This window comes from Gymnoscopelus braueri (assembly GCF_963280865.1).
Source record: "Gymnoscopelus braueri genome assembly, chromosome: 16".
NCBI lineage: Eukaryota > Metazoa > Chordata > Actinopteri > Myctophiformes > Myctophidae > Gymnoscopelus > Gymnoscopelus braueri.
In genome coordinates this window covers 4796682-4808721 of record NC_137616.1, presented here as the reverse complement: position 1 = coordinate 4808721, position 12040 = coordinate 4796682, and the positions used below count along the sequence as shown (strand labels likewise).

General features: G+C 42.9%; 1 protein-coding gene and 1 long non-coding RNA gene across 2 annotated transcripts; one reads left to right on the top strand and one right to left on the bottom strand.

Annotated features, from left to right (window-relative positions):
- Positions 1-4738: 4738 nt before the first annotated feature.
- LOC308102734 lies at positions 4739-6479 on the top strand. Its single transcript, XR_013934687.1, has 3 exons — positions 4739-4873; positions 4971-5574; positions 5875-6479. It is a non-coding gene; the product is annotated as an uncharacterized lncRNA (long non-coding RNA).
- A 608-nt stretch (positions 6480-7087) lies between these two features.
- Positions 7088-8615, bottom strand: LOC308103453 (uncharacterized protein). The gene is made up of 2 exons (XM_080453420.1): positions 8114-8615; positions 7088-7493 (listed from the first exon to the last, which is right to left on the bottom strand). The coding sequence occupies exons 1-2, from the start codon at positions 8581-8583 to the stop codon at positions 7310-7312; spliced, it is 654 nt and encodes a 217-aa protein (XP_080309546.1). The 5' UTR covers positions 8584-8615; the 3' UTR covers positions 7088-7309.
- Positions 8616-12040: the final 3425 nt, after the last annotated feature.

Below are 12040 nucleotides of genomic sequence, written 5' to 3'. Positions count from 1 at the left end.
ATGTATCCGGTAGGAGACACAAAGTAGATTATTTGTGTCTCCTACCGGAAATAAACACGGTCATCAAATTATTGTCTTAGGAATGCCACAAAAACAAAAATACATCCATGAAATCAAGGCTTCATGGGGTGTGTAATTGATAGAAAATAAGTAATTTTTTGGGTGAACTCCTCCTTTAACTGCTTAAAGGAGCACTTCACCCCTGGAAGAAGTTCCAGGGGTGACCACAGGGGGGACCACAGGGGGACCACAGCGTATCACTGCCTATAACTTCAACTCCCAGAATGCTTTGCGCACCCACCCTCTCCGACGGGGCGCGGTTCACAAACGCAGCCACCCACATTGCATACGTAATATCATCTACACACCCACACAGAGCCTTCTGGCACTGCCCACAACACATGGCTACCCCGGTGCCACCTGGGTATGTTTGGGCATGCGTGGGTACTATAAACTCAAGAAGCGCCATATTCAATTTGTAGAGTAGGAGTTCAGAGTAGTCTTGAGGTGACTTGTTTCTTGGTGTGTATTGAGAGACAGTTATCGTAAACATGACACCGCCTTGTGCAGTACCACATTGCACAGTTACTAAAAGGAAGAATCATCCTGGTGGAGTTAGTGCCTTCACCTTTCCAGTCAAGGATCCAGAGCGTTGCAAGAAGTGGGTCAGAGCAATGAATAACCCGAAGTTGAACGACAGCACACCGCTCAGGGAGCTACAGAACATGAGAGTGTGTAGTTTACACTTCAACCCGGAGGAGTATGAATGTGACCAGATGAGGTATCGTCTCATGGGAGGTCGAAAACCTCGACCAGTACTGTCGACCACCGCGGTTCCTTCCATCAACTTGGACGACGCCGAGTCAGTCGGACCTTCGCCTGCGAAAAGGCGTCGAACACAGGTATACCAAGTTACTGTAATAGTCATAGCACTGTTTTGTTTTGATCGGATCACGGTAATATCTTTAGTATTGCCCTGAAACTAGCCATATGGTTCGCATGATGTTCGTCTGTCACGAGCGTCATGGCGCAAATTCAACCAGGTTTTTAGGTACTTTCTGCATTTACAACCCGTACATCTACATAAACGTTCAGATTTCAAATATAAAGTGCTTACTTCATGGCCACGGATGTTACAATTATGTACGGGCCCCCAGAAGTACCCGTATCTTCCGTATTGTTCAATAAAAAGCATTTTAATCCGATCGGCAGCCATTCTTATCATAGTTATAATGTATCAGAGTGCAATACAACTCCCAACCGATAGGGTCGCATAGTTGAAAGCAATTCAGAGAAAATGGCCACCGATCGGATTAAAATGCTTTTTATTGAACAATACGGAAGATACGGGTACTTAGACCCACCCGATGTATATTGTAACATCCGTGGCAATGGGGTAAGCACTTTATATGTGAAATCTGAACGTTTATGTAGATGACTTCACGACCGTCGTGTGATCCATGGTTATATCTGAGTACATTGAGCAAACATAGCTACGCGTAGCATAACAATGGGTATATATGAATGGCTATCGTTATTATTGCATGTGTCGAAGTTGCCTGGTGTAATATTTCCTTGCCCATCTGAGTTGTTTGTTTTTCGGGTTTGTATTTTCATTTTTACCTATTCCCAAACGTCTTTTTCAATACATGCTGTGAAAAACCCAACTGTAAACCTTTTGTACAGTTTGTTTGTACATCTGTAGGAAAAGGTCAATTCCTTTTTCAAATTCGCTTTACAACGTTGGAAAATAGTTCAATAATACCTCCCCTACAACTGGGCCACATATCTGGGGGGCCAGATGTTTTACAGCAAGTGATTTTATTTTCACTCCATTTACAGTACATCTCCATTTGCTGACTAGTGTCATGCCATTTACCCTGATCTTACACTTCAGAATGCACTTTGTCACACCACAGTTTACAGTGAAATAAGAGTGTGACATTCTTCATAGCATTAGCAACATGATCAGGAAAATAAAAACTAGTCAAACTAATATAAGACCAAATAATTTCTATATTGCTTGGACAACAGAATCTGATAAATTGTTTGAATTGTACCGCTAAACCATTCCTCACCAGGCCTCACACAGCTGTCCAAATGTTTGAATGTAGTAATAGATCATGTATTTTTTGGACATAACACTATGTTGCTGTTTCTACTCTCATCCAGACAGAGGAACCGTCAACGTCGCTGAACATTGTTCCAGTGGCAGTGCCAGGGGCAAGTCAATCTGTAAGTTAGCCTAGCTGTTTAAAAAACTACTTTACTCTGGTGTCATCCACTTCTAGCGCCATAGAAAATATGCAATGAAAAGTCTGCAAATGTTGACATGAACATCTGGAATGTTGTCATTTGAATACAATCATACTTCCATATGAAAGAGATTGCTTTCAAGTCATGGTTTTCATTCAGACCGCAGGACAACTTTCCAGTGAAGTTGAGACCGATGTGGAGGCGTGTGACCTGGGGGATGAGCGCTACGAGCCTGAGACGATGACGGAGGAGGAGGAGGAGGAGGAGGAGGCGGCGGCGGCATTGAATGGGAAGGGGAAGGTGCTCAAGGGTGGGAAGGTGCTCGTGGATGAGGAGAGGATAATGTCCCTCTTCAAATTCTGCCAGGTGTGTGGAAAATCTATCGCAAAATCAGATGTGCAGAAGCACTATGTTGGTGCACAGCTCAACGTCAAGTGGCGGTGCACTGACGGCCACACAGACACCTGGAGGTCATCGCCGGATGTCAGGGGCATGCCAGAGGTCCACTTACAAGTTGCTGGAGCAGTTGTTTTCACGGGGTGCAGCTTCACTGAGATTGCAGCGTGGGCAAAGACCATGAGACTGCAAATGTTTGGTGTCACAACCTTTCATGAACTTCAAAAGGCCTATGTTCACCCTGCCATTGAGGACCTATATCAGCAGCAGAGGAGAGGACTCTTGGCACGAGTCTACTTTGAGCAGGAAGGCATAGAATATAGTCCTACTAAGGAGCCACAACTCCTGGGAGATGCCAGATGCGACTCTCCTGGATTCAGTGCCAAGTTCTGCCACTACACCTTCATGTTGGAGGACACGAAGGAGATTCTTCACACTGAACTGGTTCAGGTAATGTTGATGTTTTGAAATGTTGTGTTCACAGCAGGATGGTCTGTTACTGAAATAACTTTCTGTACTGCTGCATTTTGTTTCTTGCTCCTCCTTCCAGGTCACAGAAGCCTCCAGCTCTGTTATGATGGAACCACTGGGCTTCAGGCGTGGACTGACAGGTTCTCATATGCTTTATTGCTCTTATGTTGCCTGCCTTGTTATAACTACATTTTCTCATTTTGTGGGTCATTGTACAGCACCTTGTAACTATGTTTTGAAAAGCACTTCATAGATAAACTTTGCTTACTTTTACAGAGCTGCTTGGTATGGGGTTGTATGTGGACGTGATCGCTACAGATCGCTCTCCCTCGGTCCGAAAGCTGATGAGAGTCGAGTACCCGGAGATCGAACATCAGTTTGACGTATGGCACACAGCTAAAGGTTGGCTCTGGTTCAAAGCTGTATGCACTATATACTATTCATGTTATCATCAGATAGTTGTGGCAGCACATGTAATTTCATGCAATACAGGGCACAATGTTGTGTGTGTGTGTGTGTGTGTGTGTGTGTGTGTGTGTGTGTGTGTGTGTAGGTTTCCTGAAAAAGTTGAAGACCAGAAGCAAAAAAAAAGCCCTGGACGTATTGCGTGGCTGGACAATGTGAGTGTTGAGTCTTTATGCAAAGAAGACGCATATTTCAAACATGTCATTTGTTCAGTGTAATTGTTTATTCTTGTGTATGTTGTTGTTCTTGAAAGGTCCATTTATAACCACATGTGGTTTTCCTGCTCAACATGTGACGGTGACACAGAGGTGAGGGATCGCCAGCAGTACGATTCTGGATTGTTCTCAGACAGTTGCAATTTCTTTCCATTGTGCCAGTCATTACCAAGCAGTCAATAACTGATATTCACAATACTGTAGCTATTGGAGCAGAGGTGGCTGTCCATTCTTCACCATGTATGTGATGAGCACAAGTGGAAAGAGGGTGACGATGAGCACAGCTGCCATCATCTTCCACTGTGCTCAGAGCAGCGACGGAAGAGGATGTGGATGCAGAGGGAGTCTGCATCGTACAAGACGCTGTCCTCCCTGGTCCAGGACAAAAGGCTCCTAAAGGACCTTGGACAAATGGGCCTCTTCAAGCATACTGGTGAGGAATTAGCCCTTGAATGCGATAAGCAATCATAAGTGATTGTCAAGTTGACACCTTTTCAAATGACACATACCAGTTGGTTTACAGTAGATGTTTGTGTGCTTTCATGTTACAACACACAGGTGAGCTTGAGGTGTTCCATAGTGCCCTGCTGAAATACATCCCGAAACGCCAGTCATTCTCCTACATGGGGATGAAGGAGAGAGGCCATCTTGCCATTATGGAGCACAACGAGAATGTTGTAAAGAGAAGGCAAGCCACTACTCTTACAGGTGTGTTTTAGGAGCAGATATATGACATATTTTTTTACACTTGCAGCAGACTTTCAATGGTGAGTCCTTGTTGAAACTTTTTTTCCTCCTTTTATTCAGGTGCACCGCGTCACAAGAAGGTCAACTGCAGGCGCTCAGGCACGTGGGTGGAGAAAAAGATTTATAAGCCTCGCACCTACCGCTTTAGACGCGCACTAATGCAGCTGGTCATTGAACGTCGCCGGGACCCAAGTGTGGTGTACAAGGCCCCGACATCTTCACTCAATCTGCCTCAACCATCGGACCTTCCGCCCAACATTGCCCGTACACCTGCCCCCCCACTGCAGGAATTACTTGACAGAAGTCGGAGTCGGTTCCAATAGGTAAGTCCTGCATGTTGTGAAGCTTCTAGTGTTCTCCTTGATTGTTCCCAAAAATGTTGCCAGTCAGTGACACCTCTCCTGTCATATTCTGATGCAGTTGCTGGTGACCATGCTGATGACGGTGATGGGTCTCATCAGTGATGATGAGACTGCCTACAGGATTCCCGCAGGGGACGCTGTGGGCGCTGGGGGCGTGTTCTCTCCTCCACGTCATCAGTGCCCATACCCTAGGTGGGGTTGGCGAAAGGGCCTCTGTGTGGAGTTTGCATGTTCATCCCGTGTTCCCTAGGGTAGGTACCCTCCCTAGAGGGGAAAGGAAATGGTTGGAATAACGTGTTCCTTCCACGCGCTACATCCAACCAGGGAAACTCTCCCCTGTCAGGTGACAAGAAGGTCAGTTGGCTCTCATGCATTGAAGGAGGCATGAGCTCGGCCCTGGCCTCCCTAGGTTGGCAGAGGGAAGGCAGTGCCCAGGATTACATAGACAATTGGCACTGGGTGTAAAAAATGGGGTTACAAAATCGTGGGATACATTTTTTACAGAGAGACTGCCTACAGGAATATGCTCAAATCACTGACACAATGGTGTCATGATAACAACCTCGCACTCAATGAAGGACACCAAGGAGCTGATTATGGACTACAGGAGGCCGGGAAGAGAGCTTGCTCCCCTGTGCATCGACGGTGTCGCAGTGGAGATGGTCAGCAATTTCAAGTTCCTTGTTGTGCTGCCTTATTTCATTGTCAGACATGCAAAAGTGTCACTTTTCAGCTACAGTCACCTTTTTGAACCCAAATAGGGCAATTGTGTGACACCTGACCCCAAAGAAAAACACATGTTGTCACCTTTTTCACCTCGGGGCTGTTTGCATGCCTGCATTGTCATTAGTTGAACCCTGCACCGTTATGTGTCCATACATTTGATCTGCTCATATTGGGAACATTTCACATATCTGACCATTTTCCTTGTGTTTTGTCTATGGCTATTTTCTAATTCCCAGGAGACTGCAAATGATAGCAGCTTTGTTCAACACTTGAAGTTCAAGTACACATGACCAAGGACCTCAAATGGGCCACCCTTGATGTGCTGAAAAAGGCAGAACACTTTCCATCATCAGGCTGAGTGCTGAGCCCTGCTGCTAAATCACTCTGGCTACGTGGGACGTCACACAGGCATTATCACTTCTTCATCTATTATGATTATATTTTATAACTGCAATCGTTTCACCCATTGTTTCACACCTGTAAACTTGTGATGTGACAATAACTGTCCTTGAAAGAAGGCCCCTCATGCACGTGAAAGTTGAGCAGAAATGAATATATGGACTTCAAAGTGGGTATGATCACAGTTGAATACCAACACACTGTTTTGGCATAACATTGTCTGAGTGCATTTATGCTTATTCTACAGCCAGGCATTGTGCACAGTATATTATTGCTGCTATCATTTTAGGAACCAAAACATAGAATGTTACTATTATGTACTTGTCAATCAAGGTGTGACAATTGGAATATTGAATCAAGCTGAAACTATGGAAACTGTTTACCTTGTCATTGCTTGTTTACATTTTGAGTGAATGGAGAATGTTGCATACTACTGTGTAATGCACCGGCTCCAGAGAAAATCCTTGTATGTGCCAATATGGAAGTAAAAAGGAAAAACCTACTACCTGTGTGCTGTGTCCCTTACATTGTGCTCATATACAAGCTATGAAATGTACTGTAAGATGCAACCAGCAACCAGTGTTATTTATCATCCCACAAAGTTGTGATAAGTCTTGATAATATTGAACTCAGGCTAGTAGACTTGCTTACTTTGTAATCTGGTTTTTACTCACCATATCATTTTGAATATGCGAACACTAACACCAAGTTGATAACAGTATAGGCTTCCCCTGCTACATTACATGTGACCAAATACAAATAACTCTGTTTTTGGGCAGTTTTCACTGTTATCTCCGACTAAAACATGGACAGTATACTCATGACGTACACTGTTTATGTAACTTACATGCTAAAAGGAATTCTGTGCCAAATGAGACATCAGACCAGATATGTCTAATGATGGTTCAAAAGTACATTATAGTCCCACAGCTGTAATTGGTAACAAATATGTCAAACTGAAAATACTGGCCAAGTAATGAAATGTACATTTCTCATGAATGGTTATTATAGGCATACCTTCAATGAATATTGCAACCAAATGTGAACAATCTTAGTTTTATTTCCAAAACAAATAAGAAATATGAAGAAAAAAAAATGTGCTGGATTTCAGCTGCCTGTGCACCAAATGCATGTCCATGGAGACGAGATGAGCTGTTGGATAAGCAAGATGCCACGGGGGGACCAGCAGGGCAACCGATATGTGTATATGTGTTTGCAATAAACTTAGATCGACATAACCTGGAAAAATAAACCAGAACTAAAGGGGGCTGTTCATAGCTCTTCAAAAGCCTCACGGACTTGCTGGAATCCACGGTATTGTCCCGTTGGTGATGGGTATGCGGATCTGACGGCTTTTATGACGCAGGCCGGTAAGACGATGCGAACTCCTGGACCAAGTTTCTCTCCTTGCAACACCCACTCAACGTAGTGCCTGTAGGCTACCAAACGATACTGACTGAAAGATATAATTGACAAAAGACATGATTACTAATCATTGATTAGATCGGTAGACTACCGTTACATGGACTGGAATATTCCACCTCTATTCAGAAGAATGACAGCTAAAATAATACAAACACCTCATTATGCACCTCACCATTTTCCAATTTTTGTACACGAATAATACTTGTATCTAGCTTCCATGTAGGCCTAAAACAGTTGAGTTGAATGAATATTGTCCATACACTCATGCTCCTGTGACTACCACGGATCTTTCCATTTGACTCTTCAATGCTTACAGTAAATACAGACCTACAGTAGCCTAATATTGACATGTAAAATGCACACACACTGGGTAGAATATTATCCACCTGGAACATTATAACGACCCAGGAGTCTACAATTCATAAGCTAATAAAATAATTGATGCCAGCACTCACGTTGTGTCCCTCGTGTAGGATAGGACAGGCTACTTATTATTTTATTTCAAAAGAGGCAACAATGCAATCAGATCAGGACGCGTAATTGGCTCCATGTACCTTCATCAGCTAGCCTGTGACTTTCATGACTGTCATGGTATGACAGTCATGTTTCAGGGCTAGTGATAGTGGTTACTTTACAGCAATGTTTACTTACTCGTCAGACATGCGTCCATTTGGCCCCTTTGGTTCTGGTTGATTCTCCCAGTTCTTTTTGGGAATCTTGAAGTAGAGTTCCAGGTTATGTCGATCTATGTTTATTGCAAAGCTGTTGTGCACAGTTGTACATATCGGTTGCCCTGTTACCCCCCTGGCATCTTGCTCATCCAACAGCTCATCCAGCAGGAATTGCGCACGGGGGAATTCGTGGCAACAAATACACTCGATGTCTGTCACCATGGGCATGCAATTGGTGCACAGGCACCAAGAAGTGTTACCGACCCGTGGCTGCTCCACGTCCGCCCCAGCAGCTAATGCTGCCTGCCTGGCTGCTAGAGCAGCAGCCGCCGCCGCCGCCTCTTCCTCGTCCCTGCGCTGGAGCTGTTCATCGCTATACTCCGGTTCAAAAAGATAGCCCTCCTGTATCTCAAAATCAGCCATAACTTGAAAGTAGTCATCTTCCTCCATGGAATCCTCTAACTCAGATATGCGTGCTGACGCCATGATACAAATCTGAACGGGGAACGCATAGCTAAAAAGGGGTGGGTATTATTTACAACTCAAAACAAAGGGGTGGAGTGCAAGAAGGTTGAAGGTTGGACCGAATCTTGGGAACACCCTTTGGGGCTGTCTTTGAAGCTGTCTGACTGAGACGCGTCGAGACAACATGTAGTGCGGAAAGGAATGAGACATATCTCTCATGATGCAAATAACGTCACGAATATTGCAAAGATTACTAGATATCTAAAAACACAGATTATTCACAAAAAAAACCCAGGATCTTGTTTCTTCACTCCTAAACTTCATTAAAAGACCGAAAACTTCTTCCAGGGGTGAAATGCTCCTTTAACTGCCAAAGACGTTTATAAACGTCTTTGGGCCTTCAGCTATTGCCTGCCAAAGACGTTTAAAAACGTCTTTAAAAAAAAAAAAAAAAAAAAACTTTTTTCAAAAAAAAAAAAATTCTAATAAGATTCTCTAATTATTTAAGATTGACACCTTTTCAATATTCCAAACGAATAAGGAGATAACAATTCCCAAAGATTTGCTGCTCCATCCACTTCAATGTTAAAATTGAAACGGACAAACAATTCACAATGTTTTTTGGTTTGAAACTACTGGTTTTGAGCTATTTTCAAACATCAAACAACACATGACAACAAGGTCAAATTGACCTCGTTGACATTTGTGAAACCACACCTGAATCTCATCTGTGATTAGAAATTATCTGGGATCAATCATACTGGAGAAAAATATTCTGTGGCTATGCGAAAAGGTACCAAAATCGGTCAAAACCCTGGCAGAGGCTACAGACTTTTTGAAAAAACTCTGGCAGTCAATGTGTTTTAATACAGGACTGGACGGTAATATTGCGGTAGGGACTGTTTGTTGTGGTCAGGTCCAGCGACCCTCCCCTACAGCCACGGTGGCTGTAATATGCTCTCATTGGCTGTGGCGCGGATCTCCTCGCAGAGTGGTCTCAGACCCTTTCATACTGTATGATACTGATGTTCAGTCGGCGACAGAGCCGAATATCAAACCTGCTAGATATCTAGAAACGGGAAGCCATCGCCGAGCGTAAATATCGTGGCCGCATACTCTCACAGAGCCTTTCACACACAGACTTGACTTTGACTTTTTCTTCATCTATTCATATGCATATAAATCAATGTAAATGCATGAAACTTTTACTATTACCATAAAGTGACATCTCAACCGTTTGGTAGAGGCCTATATTTAGAAAACTGTTGGGTCTGTTAAAAAATATATAATTGATTGTTATTACGGGGCCAGAGCTCAGCTCTGGACCTGTTTTAATATTGTCTGTATTCTTCTGTTTCCGCCACTTTTCACAGTTCTGGGTGAACCGTGCTGTCGCTTTTTACGAAACTCGGCCATATGGTAGATGGTCATGAAAAACTATCAAGAAATAAATCTCACTATCTTTCGTCAAAAGGTGGCGCTATAGCACTCAATTGAAAATGCCAACTTTGAACAGGTACAACTCATGCCCTGTTTGACCTACAGCCATAAAACTTCAATACACACATGCGTCTACTCATGATGAACAACTTTAACCCTCTGACTTTTGACCTCTGACCTTTAGATCTCCCACCATTTTGAATTATATGAAAAGCAGCTAAAATCTATCTCCTCCTGGGATTTTTGAGCAATCTGCACGAAACGTTTTACACATGAACTTTGGACCTATGCCGACAAACCTGTGCAAAAGATTTTCCATAAGTGAAAAAATGAAGCTTTAATGAGCCAATGAATATTGCAGTTTTATGACAATTATTCATCTGCCCCTAACACATACATGCAGACTCACATTTCTTTGAAACTTTGCGTTAATGTTGAGGGTCATTCCAAATATTACTGAAACCAATCTTACTCCAATTGGTCAAAGGGGGGCGCTATAGCGATTTTTTTAAAGTGCAAACTTTAAACAGGCAAAAGTCATGCCTCGTTTGGCCGACAGCCATTAAACCTGCTTACACATGTGCCTTGACTCATGAGGAACACATGTATCACGTTGACCAGTAAGCTCCGCCCTTAGATTGTCTGCAATTTTGAGCAGTTTGAAAAACACTTAAACCCAGGATGTTCCAGCTATTTGCGTGAAACTGTATAATCTGTGTGATCTCCTTTTTCACAGGTTCTTGTCTGTTGCTCCAATGGCTTCTCCCTTAAACGAGAGTATGTTTTTTCAATGTATGACGTACTTCATTGTGAAAATAGCCGATCTACAATCTCACAACTTTTCAGATAGCAACGTTTTGTGAGCTTGTAGATCGGCTGCTTTCACTGGTTTCGGTTTCGAGGAGACATACAATTTCTCTATTGGTAAATGGTTTGTGAACGAGTGATCTTAGTGTTAGTGTTAGTGTGAATTCTTTTTTCACTGGTTCTGGTCTGTTGGTCCAATGGTGTCTCGCTTCAGCATCAGCCTCTGGATCTAAGGTCGCCAGTTCAAGCCTGAACTCTTGCTGGCTACTTCTCAATTGTATCGCACAAAACATGACTGTATCAATTAATGCATGCGCAACTGTTAAAGGTAACATGAAATGCTTCTTGGAGAGAGTATTTTTTGCAATATATGACAAAATTGTGAAAATAGCCGATCTACAATCTCACAACTTTTCAGATAGCAACGTGTTTCTGAGCTTGTAGATCGGCTGCTGTGTTATATCTTTTCACACAGGTCTTGTCTGTTGGTCCAATGGCTTCTCCCTTAAGTGAGTGCCTCATAACTGCAAGGTTGCCAGTTCAAGCCTCACTTGATGCAGACTCATTTAAGTTGAATTGCAAAAAACATGAATGTATCAATGAATACATGTGCAAAGGGTAAAGATAACATGAAATGCTTATTTGAGAGGGTATGTTTTTGCAATGTATGACATACTTCATTCTGAAAATAGCCGATCTACAATCTCAAAACTATTCAGATAGCAACGTGTTTCTGAGCTTGTAGATCGGCTGCTTTCACTGGTTCACTTTTATCTTCAACAGACAACCTCAGCCTGGACAAAGCTATAGCACTATAGGTAGTGTTGCAGCCTGTCAATCCGAAGGTTGAGGGTTTGATTCCTGTTAATGGCAATATAGTCCAGTTCTATATGTCCAAAAAAGAAGGTTCGTTCAAATTTTCGGGGGATTAGGAAAACTATACATTTTTGGAAACTTCAGAGTATAACAAATCAGAAAATCCATGATTCCATTTGCGCAGAAGCCAATATGGTGGCCATCTTGGATTTTGCAAAATGGCGACCTTTGAATATTCTTTTTTCAATATCTCGACTTCTAGATTACATAGGATCTGGATTCTAGTGGCTAAATCTACATTTTTAGGGTCAGGAAATCCAATGGTGCTAATTAAAAATATTTACAAATGATCAATGGCACAGATTTGGGTCATAATCCT